Source organism: Bos taurus, chromosome 1 (genome assembly GCF_002263795.3).
Source record: "Bos taurus isolate L1 Dominette 01449 registration number 42190680 breed Hereford chromosome 1, ARS-UCD2.0, whole genome shotgun sequence".
NCBI classification, from domain to species: Eukaryota; Metazoa; Chordata; class Mammalia; order Artiodactyla; family Bovidae; genus Bos; species Bos taurus.
This window is the reverse complement of record NC_037328.1, coordinates 52,917,278-52,934,675: the sequence shown is the minus strand read 5'-3', so window position 1 is coordinate 52,934,675 and position 17,398 is coordinate 52,917,278. Positions and strand designations below refer to the sequence as shown.

The following is a 17,398-nucleotide window of genomic DNA, read 5'->3' as shown; positions in this document are numbered from 1 at the left end:
TGGTGTGAATTTAGCAGAGGTTCTTCAAATATAGACAGAAAATGGTCGACCACTAGTTATATAGGTAAACAGTTAACCATTCATGATCTTAAATAGACCATAAATAATAGAGAATTTAGAAGACAGCAATAGACTTTTGAATTAATACAGTCTGCTTCATAAGAATACCATTCATTTCTCAGGAACTCCTTTATGCTTCTGAAATTAAGATGATTAGTACCCTACCCTGCAGGAACATTAAAAATACTTATAAATATCAACATTATTTAAGTTGTTTGGCAACCTCTGGGCATATTCTCATTCTTAAAATTCTATCTATAGTGTGAAATTAAATGATCATATCTTTATAACAGACTGGACTAGGAGAATGGTAGAGAAGAAGAGTTCTTCCTCAGAATCAGAGATGAGTTGACACTAGTATTTTAGAAAGTGTATATATGATTTAAAGTGAAAATGGTGGAGAAGAAAAATGTTGTAGTATATTTTACTGTCATAGACCAATTACATTTTTCAGGTGATTTTTTTTTTAATCAATAGATAATACATACAGTCTGTATTTTAACTTAAAAGTAATTTATTATGCTACTGTAGGCTGCAAAGATACTAATCACTGCATTATTTTATAGTGAATGCTGAAAATAACCATTAAATAAATTAGACATATGCATATGGTAGAATGTCATATAGCCATTAAAAGAAATGTTAGTGACATGGGGATGATAACATACTTTATGCACAAACTCAACTATGTAAAATACACAGAAAAACAGTTAACACCAGTATATTAACATTAGTTATGTGTGGGGAGGATTATGGATGATTATTTTCTCTTCATGCTTTCTGTCTTTAAAGTTTTTAATGTATTTTGTCAGTAGTATAAATATTTTAAACCATATGTGTAAAAAAGATGATTGCTATTATAAACAGTTCTGCACTGAACATTGACGTACACGTGTCTCTTTCAGTTCTGGTTTCCTCAGTGTGTATGCCCAGCAGTGGGATTTCTGGGTCATAAGGCAGTTCTATTTCCAGTTTTTTAAAGAATCTCCACATTTTCCTCCATAATGGCTGTACTAGTTTGCATTCCCACCAAAAGTGTAAGAGGGTTCCCTTTTCTCCACACCCTCTCCAGCATTTATTGTTTGTAGACTTTTGGATTGCAGCCATTTTGACCAGTGTGAGATGGTACCTCATTGTGGTTCTGATTTGCACTTCTCTGATAATGAATAATGTTGAGCATCTTTTCATGTGTTTGTTAGCCATTTGTATGTCTTCTTTGGAAAATGTCTGTTTAGTTCTTTGGCCCATTTTTTGATTGGGTCGCTTATTTTTCTGATTTTGAGCTGCATGAGCTGCTTGTATATTTTTGAGATTAATTTTTTGTCAGTTGCTTCATTTGCTATTATTTTCTCCCATTCTGAAGACTGTCTTTTCACCTTGCTTATAGTTTCCTTCGTTGTGCAAAAGCTTGTAAGTTTAATTAGGTCCCATTTGTTTATTTTTGCTTTTATTTCCATTACTCTGGGAGGTGGGTCATAGAGGATCCTGCTGTGATTCATGTCAGGGAGTGTTTTGCCTTTGTTTTCTTCTAGGAGTTTTATAGTTTCTGGTCTTACATTTAGATCTTTAATCCATTTTGAGTTTATTTTTGTGTATCATGTTAGAAAGTGTTCTAGTTTCATTCTTTTACAGGTGGTTGACCAGTTTTCCCAGTACCACTTGTTAAAGAGATTGACTTTTCTCCATTGTATATTCTTGCCTCCTTTGTCAAGTATAAGGTATCCTTAGGTGTGTGAATCCATCTCTGGGCTTTCTATTTTGTTCCATTGATCTATATTTCTGTCTTTGTGCCAGTACCATACTGTCTTGATGACTGTGGCTTTGTAGTAGAGCCTGAAGTCAGGCAGGTTGATTCCTCCAGTTCCATTCTTCTTTCTCAAGATTGCTTTGGCTACTTGAGGTTTTTTGTATTTCCATACAAATAGGACATGGAGAGGACAATGGCAACCCACTCCAGTACTCTTGCCTGGAGAATCCCATGGACGGAGGAGCCTGGTAAGCTGCAGTCCATGGGGTCGCTAAGAGTCGGACACAACTGAGTGACTTTACTTTCACTTTTCACTCTCATGCATTGGAGAAGGAAATGGCAACCTACTCCAGTGTTCTTGCCTGGTGAATCCCAGGGACAGAGTAGCCTAGTGGGCTGCTGTCTATGGGGTCACACAGAGTCGGACATGACTGAAGTGACTTAGCAGCAGCAGCAGGACATGGAAGCAACATAGATGTTCATCGGTAGACAAATGGATAAGAAAGTTGTGGTACATAAACACAATGGAATGTTACTCAGCTATTAGAAAGAGTACATTTGAATAAGTTCTAATGAGGTGGATGAAACTGGAGCCTATTATACAGAGTGAAGTAAGTCAGAAAAACACCGATACAGTTTCTTAATGCATATATATGGAATTTAGAAAGATGGTAACAATGACCCTATATGCAAGACAGCAAAAGAGGCACAGATGTAAAGAAAAGACTTTTTGACTCTATGGGAGAAGACGAGGATGGGATGATTTGAGAGAATAGCATTGAAACATGTATATTACCATATGTGAAACAGATGACCAGTCCAGGTTCCATGCGTGAAACAAGGCACTCAAAGCTGGTGCACGGGGACAACCCAGAGGGATGGGAATGGGGAGGGAGGAGGAGGGGGGGAGTTCGGGTTGAGGGACACATGTATACCCATGGCTGATTCATGTCAATGTATGGCAAAACCCACCAAGTATTATATAGTAATTAGCCTCCAATTAAAATAAATAAATTTTTTTTAAAAAAGATGATTACTATCTATAAAAAGAAAAAGACCATTGTAAAACCAGTTTAAAAGATATCTTTCTTAATGTGATAAATTTTTAAACTTAAGGTAAAAATGTAGTCATTCATGTGTTTATTGAGCACCTGTTATGTAGCAGGCACTGGGCAAGACCCTGGTGGAGCTGCATGTACAAAAACTCAGAGGAAGGAGGGCGCTTACCATGATCAAGGAACTGAGGGAAAATCATTGCTGCCAGCTCTCCTGAGTGAGGAGGAGAGTGACTTCAGATTGTGTGTGTTAGTTGCTCAGTCTTGTATGGCTCTTTGCGACCCCATGGACTATAGCCTGCCAGGCTCCTCTGCCCATGGACTTCTCCAGGCAAGAATACTGGAGTGGGTTGCCATTCCCGTCTCCAGGGTTAGCGGGGAAGAAAGACCAGGTCCAGATCATTTTGGTCATTTTAGGGAGTTTAGACTTTATTCTTTGTGTAATAAATCTTTCCTTTCAGTCCCTGTTGTTCATCTCACTTATTTTACTCAGATATTTCCTCATCTTGTTTCTTAGTTACTGTTTATTATTAGTAGTAAATAGTTTATCTACAGATACCTGGTCCTAATGCATCAATATTTAGCTTCAAAGACCTATAACTCAAAACAGCTAGTCAGGGAAAAAAAGTACAAAAACCAACTAATCAGAAGGAAAACTCCATGAGGGCATAAACCAATTTTGCACATTTGTTGTCTCCATTTTATTATGCAATGCCTGGTGCATAGTAGCTGTTCATTAAATATTTGACAAAAAATCATCTGTCACAACATTGCTTGTAACTTTTACAAAATAGAGGGTTTTTTTTTTTTTTTTCCCTGAGAACCATTTAAAGTTCAAAGCAGGATTGCTGTTTGTATAAATTAGAGAAACAAACTAGAAAGCATCCTATTCACACATTTCTTGCCAACTGTGAAGTAAAGACCTTCTGCTGTCATAAGACCAAGCTGAAGCCTTCCTCAAAGCGTTGTGTCTGAGGCTCTTAGTTCCCTTATATCATGTCTCTTGAATTTTTTCCTTTTCCTTCTTCCTTGTTGTTATATTATTCTAAGGAGGCCTCTTACCTCTCCCATTCCTCTTAGTAAGGAGAGCTGGGTCAATGCCAAAAGCCTCTGGATGGTGCGATATTACTTCAATTTGGTGCCAGAGTTTGTGGGATAGCTCACAGATGGCAAAGATCATTTCTGACAAAGTAAAGTTCTTCTGTGATCAACAAGAAACTCAAAAGCTTCCATTTTAGACTGGTCAAATCAAGTTAGGACACATTGATAACTGAAAAGTGAGAGAGAGGGATGGAGGGAGGAGAGAGGGAGGGTGGCCGAGAGGGAAGAAGGGAGGATTGGGATCATGACACAGAATGTTCTCAAAGAATGTCCTCACAGAATGTCCTCACAGAATGTCCTCACAGTATACAGTCATATCCTTAGTGATTGGCAGTAGGAGAATGAAGACACATATTAGGCAAAGAAATGACAGGAAATTGAGTACCTTTTAAATTACTGAGATTAAAATCCTCTTCATTTAAAGCTATTTTTTGAGTCTGTTTATATTCAAATTCATTTTGATTGCTTTCTTAATAATTTTTAATAACTTAAATTCTTTTTCTAGTACCTACTCTTAAAGCTTTTTGCCTAATAGTGTTCAATCGACCACAGTTCAACAAGTACTTATTGATCACCTATGTAAACAGTACTGATTAGGTTATTATAAAAGCATTATAAACTCGTCTCTTCTCCCATCGGCACTGAGTCACTGGCATCTCTATCATTTGCTCTGGTTAAGTACACCATCATTAGTGCAAACACAGGATAGACTGAGCTGTTTCTCAAAGATGTGCTTGTGCATATATGCTTAGGATTTAAGATGTAAACCCATCAGTTTTGTCTACACATCTAGGCCCCACTGCCTCCATCCCTAAAAAAATGAACGTTATTTGATTGTATGTTATTTGCATTTATATTGTTTCATATTTTACTATAATATTTCTAATTTCTCAAAGATTAACATAGTTCTAATGTCTCAGCTTAGTGGCCCCACCCCTAGGAGTTTCTTTGTAGATCTGGGATGGTTAAATTACATTGTCACAAGCTCCCAGGTGATACTAATGCTGCTGATCTAAGAACCACATTTTGAGAACCACTGTCTTACATACTTCTAAGTGCTTAACGACAAGGGTTATCTTTGAAATCTACGACTGCCGCTTTTGTGCAGCTCTACATGTGAAAGTGTCCACCAAACAACTCTCACTTATTTTTTTTGTTTTTCTTTACAAGACTTTAGAACCAAGCTCTATTGGCCTCATTATCATGTCTTTAAGCTTTGGATATTCTTGTTAAAATTGCTCCACCCACTTTGTCACTTGTCACCACAAAGACATTTTAACATTTTGTCCTACCTGCTTATACAGCCTGCTCAAACTCTGTATTTACTGTGTATTGGGGAGGAGATTGCTTGTCAAAGGGTCTCTTCTGACCCTGTCCCCCACATCAGTTGGGCTTAGAATCAGGACCAGCTTGGAATCTACCTGAATTATCCTTTTGTTAGATAGTTAATATCTAAGATACAAAGTTAATATCTTACATCCTTATATAGAATTAATATTTAATATCTTTAAACTTAAGCATATAGAAGATGAGATGTCAAAAATATACATTACTGTGATTGGTCCCTGGAGTAGGTGAGAGTATTCCATATCTATCAACCTCTTATTTTTGTCCATTTTAGTCATCTTACTCAAAATTTCCATTAACTGTTGCTTATTCTGTTCTTATGTTTATTTATCCCTAGTTTCACAGCTGGAGAAGGCAATGGCACCCCCTCCAGTACTCTTGCCTGGAAAATCCCATGGACGGAGGAGCCTAGAAGGCTGTAGTCCATGGGGTCGCTGAGGGTCGGACATGACTGAGAGACTTCATTTTCACTTTTCACTTTCACGCATTGGAGAAGGAAATGGCAACCCACTCCAGCGTTCTTGCCTGGAGAATCCCAGGGACAGGGGAGCCTGTTGGGCTGCCATCTATGGGGCCACACAGAATCGGACATGACTGAAGTGACTTAGCAGCAGCAGCAAACAGCAGTAGCAGCAGCAGTTTCACAGCTCTTTTTTTTCTTAAGTGATTGTAAAAAAAAGCAGGTCCTATTTTTAAATGGCATCATCAAAACCTCAAAAAACAGATAACATAATGCCCTACTTTATGCACACTACTAGGCTTTAAATGTCCTTTCTTAGTCTTCCTGTTGAGCTTAGCATAAGTGTTTAGAATTGACATGCACACGTTGCTATATTTAAAATATATAACATACAAGGACCTACTGTAAAAAAAATCTGGAAATATATTTTTTAATTACAACTTTTATAATTATTAACTTTTAAACTCTTTTATTTTCCTAAGGAAGAGGAGACAGACAATGAAGAAAACTTTATTGATCTCAACGTTTTGAAGGCCCAGACCTATCGCTTGGTGAGTTACACAGGATACATGCAGGACCAACAAGCAGTCAGTACATGTATTGTGCTGGGAATGGAAGCAAGCAGAAATCATTGTTCTGGCCATTGTTCTGTGTGTCATTTGAAAAGTAGCTCTTGAAATTATTTTAGCAAATATAAAACTCAGAGGGGCAGGTGAAACAGCCTCTGTCTATATCATGAAATATCAACTCAGGGTCAGTTTCAAGTTATTTTCCATTATAATGGCCCGTAATGGTCTTCATTATAGGAAAATACTTAAATTGTAGGTAATTCTTTGAAATAAAATGGATTATATTAAGACTGGTATATGAATAGATGGTCAGTTGCTTCAAGTCAGTTTTTGCTTTATTTTAATTAGGAAATAAGCCCAGTCTATAAAAGAGAACCCACTTAATGAAATAATTTCAAAGTACAGTTTGGATTTTTGTCTTTTCCTATATGTATGTTATATTTCAATAAAATGATACTTATCGCATGCCACAAAAATACGTATGAAACAAAATCTTGTTTGTACTTTATTTAATTTTTCTTATCTTAATTCTGCAAACAAATTTGGACCTAGTTTTGGGTACATATCATGAAGACTTCCTTGGCCACCTCACCCCAAGGTGGTCTCTTCATTTATCATTCAATGCCATAGTATTGTTAGCATTTGTAACTATTATTAACAATATGGGTGTGTTTTCTGCCCAACTTGAGATGTATGTAATATAATGTGGCTATCTTGCCTGACTGTGTGAGTTGTCTTTGAGACTTTTTAGTACTTACTAGGTGTATGACTTTGAGTAGGTTTCCAATTTTCTTATGCCGTATCTTCATCATCCATAAAATCAGAATAAAACTATTACCTTTAACAAAGATTTTTTAAAGATTAAAAGAGCTACTGCACATAAAGCATTTATACGATGTCTGTCTGGCACATAGAAAGTACTTACAAGTTATTGGCAAAAACCAAAACCACACCTCCCCCTACATTCCTTCTCTTAAATCTGACTTGTATAAGCTCCTTGGTAACAGGAATAACTATCATTTTTTATATTCTCCATAGTGTAATACAAAAGGTACTGACTAAATGCTTCTTAAATCAACAAATAAACTTTTCTTGCCCAATTGAAAATTATTTCAAAATAACCTGTTAACATTTAAATACAGCCAAGCTTCAGTTATAACAATATACTTGCCAATCACTATAGTTTTCAAAGTACTTTAAAACACATCCTTTCCTGACTTTTTAAGGTATTTGAGAAGATGTTACCTCCGTTTTCAGTTCAGTTCAGTTCAGTTCAGTCGCTCAGTTCTGTCCGACTCGCAGCACGCCAGGCCTCCCTGTCCATCACCAACTCCCAGAGTTCACTCAGACTCACGTCCATCAAGTCATTGATGCCATCCAGCCATCTCATCCTCTGTCGTCCCCATCTCCTCCTGCCCCCAATCCCTCCCAGCATCAGAGTCTTTTCCAATGAGTCAGCTCTTTGCATGAGGTGGCCCAAGTACTGGAGTTTCAGCTTTAGCATCATTCCTTCCAAAGAAATCCCAGGGTTGATCTCCTTCAGAATGGACTGGTTGGATTTCCTTGCAGTCCAAGGGACTCTCAAGAGTCTTTTCCAACACCACAGTTCAAAAGCATCAATTCTTTGATGCTCAGCTTTCTTTATGGTCCAATTCTCACATCCATACATGACCACAGGAAAAACCATAGCCTTGACTAGACGGACCTATGTTGGCAAAGTAATGTCTCTGCTTTTGAATATGCTATCTAGGTTGGTCATAACTTTCCTTCCAAGGAGTAAGCGTCTTTTAATTTCATGGCTGCAGTCACCATCTGCAGTGATTTTGGAGCCCCCAAAAAATAAAGTCTGACACTGTTTCCACTGTTTCCCCATCTATTTGCCATAAAGTGATGGGACCAGATGCCATGATCTTCGTTTTCTGAATGTTGAGCTTTAAGCCAACTTTTTCACTCTCCTCTTTTACCTTCATCAAGAGGCTTTTGAGTTCCTCTTCACTTTCTGCCATAAGGGTGGTGTCATCTGCATATCTGAGGTTATTGATATTTCTCCTAGCAATCTTGATTCCAGCTTGTGCTTCTTCCAGCCCGGTGTTTCTCATGATGTACTCTGCATATAAGTTAAATAAGCAGGGTGACAATATACAGCCTTGACATACTCCTTTTCCTATTTGGAACCAGTCTGTTGTTCCATGTCCAGTTCTAACTGTTGCTTCCTGACCTGCATACAAATTTCTCACGAGGCAGGTCAGGGGGTATGGTATTCCCATCTCTTTCAGAATTTTCCACAGTTTATTGTGATCCACACAGTCAAAGGCTTTGGCATAGTCAGTAAAGCAGAAATAGATGTTTTTCTGGAACTCTCTTGCTTTTTCGATGATCCAGCAGATGCTGGCAACTTGGTCTCTGGTTCCTCTGCCTTTTACAGATACAAAAACTGAAATTTCTAACCTTGAGACAGTTTAATCTTTTAAAAAGCAAATAAATTGCAGTGCCTTAATTTTAGCTCAGTTTCTTCAAACTCCCAAGTCTATTGCTTTTTCTCCTTTACCTTATAACAAAGAGTTCAATGGCATAGATTCCTAACTTAAGCAAGGATGCTTTGGTGCTTGGTGTTCTTGTGATGAAGATGTGATGACAGAGTTCTAAAGTGTGAAGAAAAAAACAAAAGGAGAGTTGCATACACAGTTATTCTTATAAAGAATTTGTTGTTTGTACTATTCATTCTTATATTGATGGTGTAAATAGAAGCCTGTGCAGGCCACCTGTGATTCTCTCTAGACTACGTAGTTTGAGTATTGGGAAGGAGCAAAGTAATTTAACTTGCCTCTACCATGACTCTAAGTCCTGATTGGTCCTAATTTCAATTTTCCACCTCCATTAAACTGTGTAAGGATGGGTTTTTGCTCTACCAGTGACTTTATAAATGATCTAAGTATTAGCTCCTTTGGTCGATAGTATTCATATATAACCTGTACTTTTTTTGAGCTAAGACTATATGGTTGTGTTTTCACAAGAGGAGAAAGTCTGAACACCAGGTGTTTGTGGATGGTCAGCCATGAAGTACTAATGAGGCAGAAAACCCTTTCATATTTTAAAAAATCTGGCAAGTTTATGATGTTGCCCACTACAGCCATCTGCCTGAGACAGCTGTATCTGACTAGAGCTTTCAGTGGCTCAGGCTGCTCTTTCCCTAAGACAGAGCTGCTGTATAGTTAGTAACACAGATTTAAGATTTTATGTTTCATGAAGCAGGTGGGCTCACAATGCAGAAGAAATATTATGTCACTCAAGTTGATGCGATGAATTCGTCGCTAGAACAAGAATGGTGGATTCTGTCTAGGAAATTGATTTCCTAATGTATACGTGACTATGCCAGCCCAGCAGCATGTGGCTACAGCTGTCCCCTCTACCTGTGGTTTTGAAACATTAGATGCTTCTCCAGTCATTCTCTGTCTCCTCCCCCAGCTTTATGGTTCTTCACAGGCTCTAGCATCACACTCATCTGATTTGTTTATGGTCTGTCTCAACCAGTAGAACGCAAACTCCTCTAGAGCAGAAACTTTTTAAACTGCTTTTTCACCTACCTGTGCCTGTTGTGTAGAACATGCTTGATATTGAATAATATTGAATGAAAACACATGTGAATGGGTGCTATTTTATATTTATAATTTTATGAGAAAGTATAGTTTAATCTTCATAGAGAAGAGAATCTCTCAGCAATAATTGGGTTCTCTTCTATGTACCATGTAGGATCGTGCAGGGAGAAATCTACTTATATTCCTTTCGTTCATTTAATAAAGCATAGTCTAGACCCTGAGAAGTTTGCTTTTAAGGATGGTGGTAACTCAAGAAGCTGGCTCTACATGAGCATTTTCCTGAGACTTGTGGTAGGAACAAGAGAGAAGGCAAATGAAACAGATATACGCTGTAGATTGTGTTCTCTGGAAGTAGACACTGAGACAGTTTGGGATGCAAGATGTTCATGGTGAAAAGACAGGATGAGAAAGCGGTATTGGGCTGAGGGTGGACGGAACTGTGAGTTAGGCCTGATAAAGCCTTGGCCAGCCTGCTGAGAAGCTGTGGAGAAGTGCTGCCTGCTGGGCTTGGTCTCTGGAGGCAGGCTGCCCTGGGAAGGAGGCAACCCCCAGGATCGGTAGCTCTGCATGTAGGACAGAGCCCGAGGGAGCTGACAGCAGGAAAGCCACTTGCTGCCCAGCTGAGCCCAAGTCCTTCCTTGAAAGAAATCCAAAGGTCCAGCGTCCTTACTCCCACTAAATAGCTGAAGCCTATAACTGCTAATTTGAAGAAGTTGTAAAGAGATGCTATATGCCCATTGACTAAACTTTGCAATGTCTGCCTAATCAGAGCATGATGCGGCAGCAGCATTTCATGAACACTGAAATCGGGGTTCTAAGAAAATGGTGCTTCCTATCAATCATGAATGCTTGCGGTGATGGCATTGGCTTGTGTGGAAGCAGGTGTTTTTCAGAATAGTTATCTACTTTGAGGTTTAAAAAATATACTTTGAAGCCATTTTTTGCTGTGATTTCCTCCTCTAGTCTCTTAACGCATTATAGTTTTACCAATAACACAGGTATACCTCATCTTGTGATACTTCACTTTATTGTGCTTTGCAGATACTGCATTTTGCAGACACTGCCTTTTTTTTTTTTTTTTTAACAAATCAAAGATTTGTGGCAACCCTGCATTGAGCAAGTCTGCTGGTGTTATTTTTCCAACAGTATTTTCTCACTTGGTCTCTGTGTCATATTTTGATAATTCTAGAAGTGTTTCAAGCTTTTCCATAATTATTATATTTGTTATGGCAATTGGTGATCAGTGATCTTTTTTTTTAATCAATGATCTTGATGTTACCGCTATAACTTGCTAAAGGCTCAGATGACAGCATTTTTATTGATAAAATCTTTTTTAATTAAAGCATGTACATTATTTTTTAGACATAATGCTGTTGCACACTTAACAGACTACAGTGTATTGTAAACATATCTCTTATGCGTACTGGGAAACGGAAACAGTTGTGTGATTTGCTTTATTGTGGTATTCACTTTATTGAAGTGGTCTGAAGCCAAACCTGCAACATCGCAGAGGTTTATGCCCATACTGTGCAAGAAAACAATTCCTGAAACTAGTAAGGAATTGCTTTATTTTTCCAGAGTTTGATTTGCAGGCTATTTGTCTAAATTTTGAATTTTTTCTTAGAAAAAAAAATGCTAGCCCCCAGGAGTTCCACATTCTCTTAGTCCCTCTGGTTTCCGAATGTTTTCCAAGTCTGAAATTGAGTTAAAAGCATCTGTGCGATTGGCCATGGAGTGGGGGACACTAGTGGGGAATGAAGCTCTGACAGTTGGTCAGGGCCTGTGAGGGTTAGTGATGTGGTAGAATGTTCAAAGATGTGAGGAGTGGGAGCAGGGAAAGAAGCAAGGTGTTCGGCAGGTGTTCTGGTTATTACCATTTGAAATTTGAGCATGCTGATTGGAAAGTGCCTGCATGTTCATGGTAACTAGGCTGTAATTATGAGTGGTCTCTGAAAAACCTCTCCATTCTATAGCTCAACAGAATCCCAGCAGTAGCGATCTGGCAGCATAATGCAGATGTCTCATTCTTCTCCCCCAGCAAAAAAAAAAAAAAAAAATGGGAGGGAAGCTGCACACTCTCTGAATTCTATTTTTAAATGCCCATCACTTCATTTCAAAACATTTTTTTCAAACGTGCCATAGACACCATTCTTCCTTGAGATGCTAAATTTAAGGTTTTAGAAACCAAATCCTAAGTTATACAGCACAAAACCAACTCTCTGAAAAGGTTTAAACACAATTGGTTTTTAATTACTTAGCAAAAAATTCATTGTAGCAAGAATGAGAGAATGTTTGGCTTAAAAGGCAAAAGCTGTAAGGAAGTAAAGCTCTGGGCTTAGGATAAAAATCATTTCAGTTGTAGTTTAGGGTGTCACTGTGGCAAGTCTGCAATATTGTAATAAAAAAGGGAAAGAAGATAGATCTACTTTGAGTAATAGCTTAAATACTTTACATTTTCTTCACTTTACATATGGTTTACACTTTACTGTTCAACAAAGTGTCTTTCTGAGTAATACCAGGGAAAATACACCATGCTACAACATGACATGCCCCATAGTTTATCCCTGGTTCTGATTCCTGCTTGAGGAAAATGTTCTTTCTTCTCCTTTCCTAAAACAATGGGGGTGAGTTCTCCTCTCTGTGCTGTGCCTGTGCTCTATCATTGGTACTTCACAGAAGAAACAATTAAAACGCCACATGTTTTGAGTGTGATGGAATGCGTTATGGCTGAGCAAATGCTTTTATTTCTCTGTTAACTAACCCGTACCACCCCAGCAGTTTCACATCTGGAGGTGAATAGGAAATGTAGGTTAGAGAAAAAAGCTGCACCCCTCACTGCTCAGAGGAGACTCAAATGGCAGTTCTTGCTGGGTTTAAAAGAGAGTTTTGCTTGATCTTTAGCGTTGCTTTTGAATCCACATTTGAAATAGGAAAGATCCTCATCTTCATCCTGGTTTTATTGTGAGGAAGCAAGGACTTTTCAAGGTCTTTTCCAACTCTGAGTCCATACCTTTAAGGCCAGTGCTACAGTGGAAAAGCAGCCTTAGATAGAAAATCCTGACCACGTGGCCATGATTTATCCTCTCTCTAACTCAATTTCTTATCTTTAGGTGGGGACATAATTCAACCCAGGGTTGTTTTAAGATTAATAGAACTTGGGGACCACACCTAGCATGGTGCTGGCAGAGAGTGTATGTTTGATGAATTTCTTATTTTGTATAATTTTCACCTCTCTTAGAGATTGTAATTAGTTATAAACATTCTTAGGTGTTATAGGAGAATAGAAAAAAGCCCCAGTCTCACAATACAAATTTCTAGACCACCATGAATATTTTTGAGTAAGAAGCTTATATAGCATGTAAGTTATAAGGAAGATTGCATTTTGATGTAAATTAGGAAGCTCTGGTGATAGCATGGCTTTAATTTTGTTATCTGTCGCTGGATTATTACTGAAGGCCCATTGGACTCAGTCTGCTGTCGCATAGGATCTCCTCTATAGAGATGACTAAGGGGAATCTAATGAAAAGTATTGTAATTTTAGGATCTTTTCTAGGAATCATTTGAAAGCAGTCATTTTATGAATGGATGGGTTTTACTTCCTTAGTCAACACTAATAGCATGTAATTTATTATAAAATTCAGTACATTAGATGTGTACCCGGAATGTTCGCTCTTCTATAAACCTATATTCTTAAAAACCCTCACCTGCACCCATCTACCCCTCAGAGTGTTAGTGCTTTGAATATCTGACAACTGATTCATTTTCATCCAGGACATGTAGTTAGTTACTAAGACCTGTAGATGGTGCCTTTGAAATCCCTCTCATATTCACCTTCCCCATCTCCACCCTTTGCTGAAATATTTTTCCTCTTATTCCTCAATCTTTTTTTTCCCCATGTTGTGGGATCGTAGTTCCCTGATCAGGGACTGAACCTGGGCCCTCGACAGTGAAAGCATGGAGTCCTAACCACTGGACCACTAGAATTTCCTCTTACTCTTTGACGTTACTACCCCAAACATGACTTGCCAGATCATTCTGAATCCAATAACTTTTGTTGGGTTTTCATTGCCTACAGCTAAGTTTAGACAGGTAACAAAGCAATACATTTTTGGTCTGGCTTTCAAAACCCCTAGCAATTTGACAACTGTCCATATAGCCAACTTTATTTTCTTTTGCTGGGATAATTTTTCCAGGTAGACTCATGAGGTTTCAAGGTAACCTCATGAGTATATCTGCTCTTATCTCATCCTCTTTTGTCTCTTACCTAAAATGCCTTCCCGTCATCTGTCTACCTGACCCTTCAATGTTTAAGGTTCAGCTCAAATCCTGCCTCCTTAGTGATACCTTTCCTTATCACCCCAGCTCCATTTAATCCTATGATTCACAGATCTACAAGCTATAAATTTTCATAAAACAAAACTAAAATATTCTTTTATGAGGATTTTTTATCATTTTATTCACTATCCCTGGAGTAGAACAGTACCTGGTATTTAGTAGGTAGTAAATAAAGATTTGTTAGATTAAATTATTTTACCTTGTTTGTAACTTTTCTTTGTCCTCTGGCTTAGAGGACAAAATTCACATTCCTCAGCCTGGCCTCTGAGGTCTTCACGATATATTCAATTTTCTTTTGCTTCCCAATATTTAGCTTTTTAATCTCCTAGTCTCTCATCTCATATGATCTTCACAAGCTATGTTCATTCCATATTTCATATTTGGCTTATGATGCTTTCCTGCCTATGTAAATGCTTGACTTGCCTCTTCTGCCTGTTTACATCCCAAACATCCTTGTAAAGTTAAACTTAAATTTCACCATTGCCATTAAAATGCGCTTCTCTCTGTTATTCAGACTCCTAAAGCATTTACCACCCCTGTACCAGCTAGTGTTTGGAAGTTAATCAAACTTACATTTTTACTTGTTTTTATTGAAAAAACTTTATATTCTTTTTAAAGGTAAAATATATTCCTTGTTTCTTTTAAATGAAAGCCCAAAAGAATACAAAGAAAAAATTAAAAATTTCTTCAGATCTCAGCACCTAGATATAAACATTGTATCCCTTTACACATAATTGCCCTGACGTCAAGTGAGATGCTAACATTTAGTGAATCTGGATGAGGGGTATATGTGAATTTTTAATGCTATTTGTGTGATTTTTTATAAGTCTGAAAAAAATTATACTGATGCAAAAATAGATTACTGAAGTAGTACAGAGTTAAAAAATAATCCACATATATGGTTATATTAGTATATGAAGAAATGCAAATCAATCAGAGATTCAATTAAATGGTGATGATAACAAGCTGTTCATTTCGAGAAAAAAGATGGATTCCTCCCTCATATCTTACACCCAAATAAACCTCATATGGATCAACAAATTAAAAACTGATGAGGCCTAAGATATGAATGGCAAGTGTAATATTCATGGGTTGAAATAGGCATGATAAAGCATGGCGAGAAAACTAAAAACCATAAAGGAAGAGTACTGATAAATCTAAATGCATAAAAATTAAAACCTTATATATGGAGGGATGGGAAATACCATAAAGTTAAAAGACAAGTAAGAAACTGGGAAATATAGTTGTAACTTATATGACAAAGGATTGATAGCCATATAGTAAGGTGCTTCAGAGCTTGTGCTCTAGGGTGACCTTGCCTGGGCCCTGCCACTTACTAATGATGTGACATTGGGAAAATTGCGTAACTACTCTCTACCTCATTTTTCTTATTCAAAAAAATGGGAATAAGGCTCCTTTGATTCATGGTCTTATTACTGGGCATTTAACCTATGTGTAAAAGCGTCTAATACCATGCTTGGCATATAATAATGGTGATGGTAATTATAACTACTAACATATATCGGGGGCTTATTATGTATCAAGTATTATGAAAGCCTTTCAAATGCATCATTTAATTTAATCCCCATAACAACACTTTCAATGTGGAGAGGGTACAATTATTACTTCCATTTTACAGATGGGGACCCTGAGATTTAATGACTAGCAGCTAGTAAGTGATGAAGGTGGAATTTGACCAGAGATGGGATGCCTGACTCATTGTCTTAACATTTACGTCATACTGTGGTGATTCTTAAGACAACTTAATTCCCTGAGTCCTGGGAATATTTAATCTTGACAATTAATTGGATTTTAATATTCCTCTCAGTAGGTTTGAATTGAGCTCTTCAAATGTATTTGAGTGCTGGTATATCCATGTGGTTGCAGTCTCAAAAGAAACCTTATAGAAATTCCTGCCATAAAAAGTTAGACTTATTTTGCATACTCTGCAACACCTAGTATTGGGGCACTGATATATCCATGTTGTTGCCATCTCAAAGAAAAGAAGCCTTACAGATGTTTATGCCATAAAAAGTTAGACTTATTTTACATACTCTGCAACACCAAGTATAATGTCTACATTATTTCCTCCAGACGCACTTCCTGTGTTACTTTCTTTGGTTTTAGTTTGAGAAAATAAAAAGTCTATGGAAATTATTTTATCTTAGCACTTAGTATACCAGTGTAGCTAAAGTAGTTAAAGTAGCAAAGGTAGTTTGATGTGTTAAACAGAAATAATATTGGAGGTTAAATTCTCACTCAAAAACAATTTCAGATCTTTTATTGGAAAATTAAATTTATTTTGTGTTAATTTGGGGAGCTTTCTTTTTACCCTTTTGGGTATATGGGAACAAAATTTGTTCAAGTCTTGGTTCACATTATAACTCAATAAAATTTCTTTTGATAGTCTTAAAATTGAACTTAAAACTTTTGTGAACTTCATATATTTCAAGATGGAGGCTACCGTCTATTTCTTTTGATAGATTAGCCAGGGTTTAATTTGGTTATTCAGAGCAAATTTGAAGATACTTTTTGTATGGTATTAAACATTTTTCTTCACAGTAATATAGTGTTAAATCATGTAAAACCTAATTTGGAAAGAAAATAATGAATTAGATTCACATTTTGTGCTTCTTTAATCATGAAGAAGAATTGACTTGTAGCGACATGAATGGTTTTATCTCTGCCTTAAATATAATTTGTTAAAATCATTAGATTTTGAGGAAATACTCTGATTGAAATATCAATAACTTATTTACCCCTTTCTCTAACTTTATTGATAGATGGGAAAGAAGGGCACTAGATACCCTTAGGAGAAACCCTGTTTAATCCATAGTAATACTATATATACTCTATTAGCCTTTTGGCCATCTAGCCTATCTTGGAAATGCGGCAAATGAGGCAGAATTCAAAAAAGACCCCTGAACAACCAAAATAAGAATAAACACTTCATTTAAAATTTTTCTGTGAAGAGTCCTAACCTCACTACCCTTCATCCCTGAATGCTCACTTTTTTCTCTTGTATTCTTGTGCTCAGTCACTCAGTCATGTCCAACTCTGCAACCCCAAGGACTGTAGCCCACCAGGCTCTTCTGTCCATGGGATTTCCCAGGCAAGAATACTGGAGT

The 17,398-nt window shown here is 37.3% G+C and overlaps 1 protein-coding gene across 1 annotated transcript in view; it reads left to right on the top strand.

Moving 5' to 3' along the window:
* IFT57 (intraflagellar transport 57) overlaps nt 1-17,398 on the top strand; it is a 73,480-nt gene that overhangs the window by 18,710 nt on the left and 37,372 nt on the right. Inside the window, 1 exon segment of the mRNA NM_001105403.1 lies at nt 6,253-6,321. Within this exon segment, the coding sequence (NP_001098873.1) occupies nt 6,253-6,321 (69 nt within the window).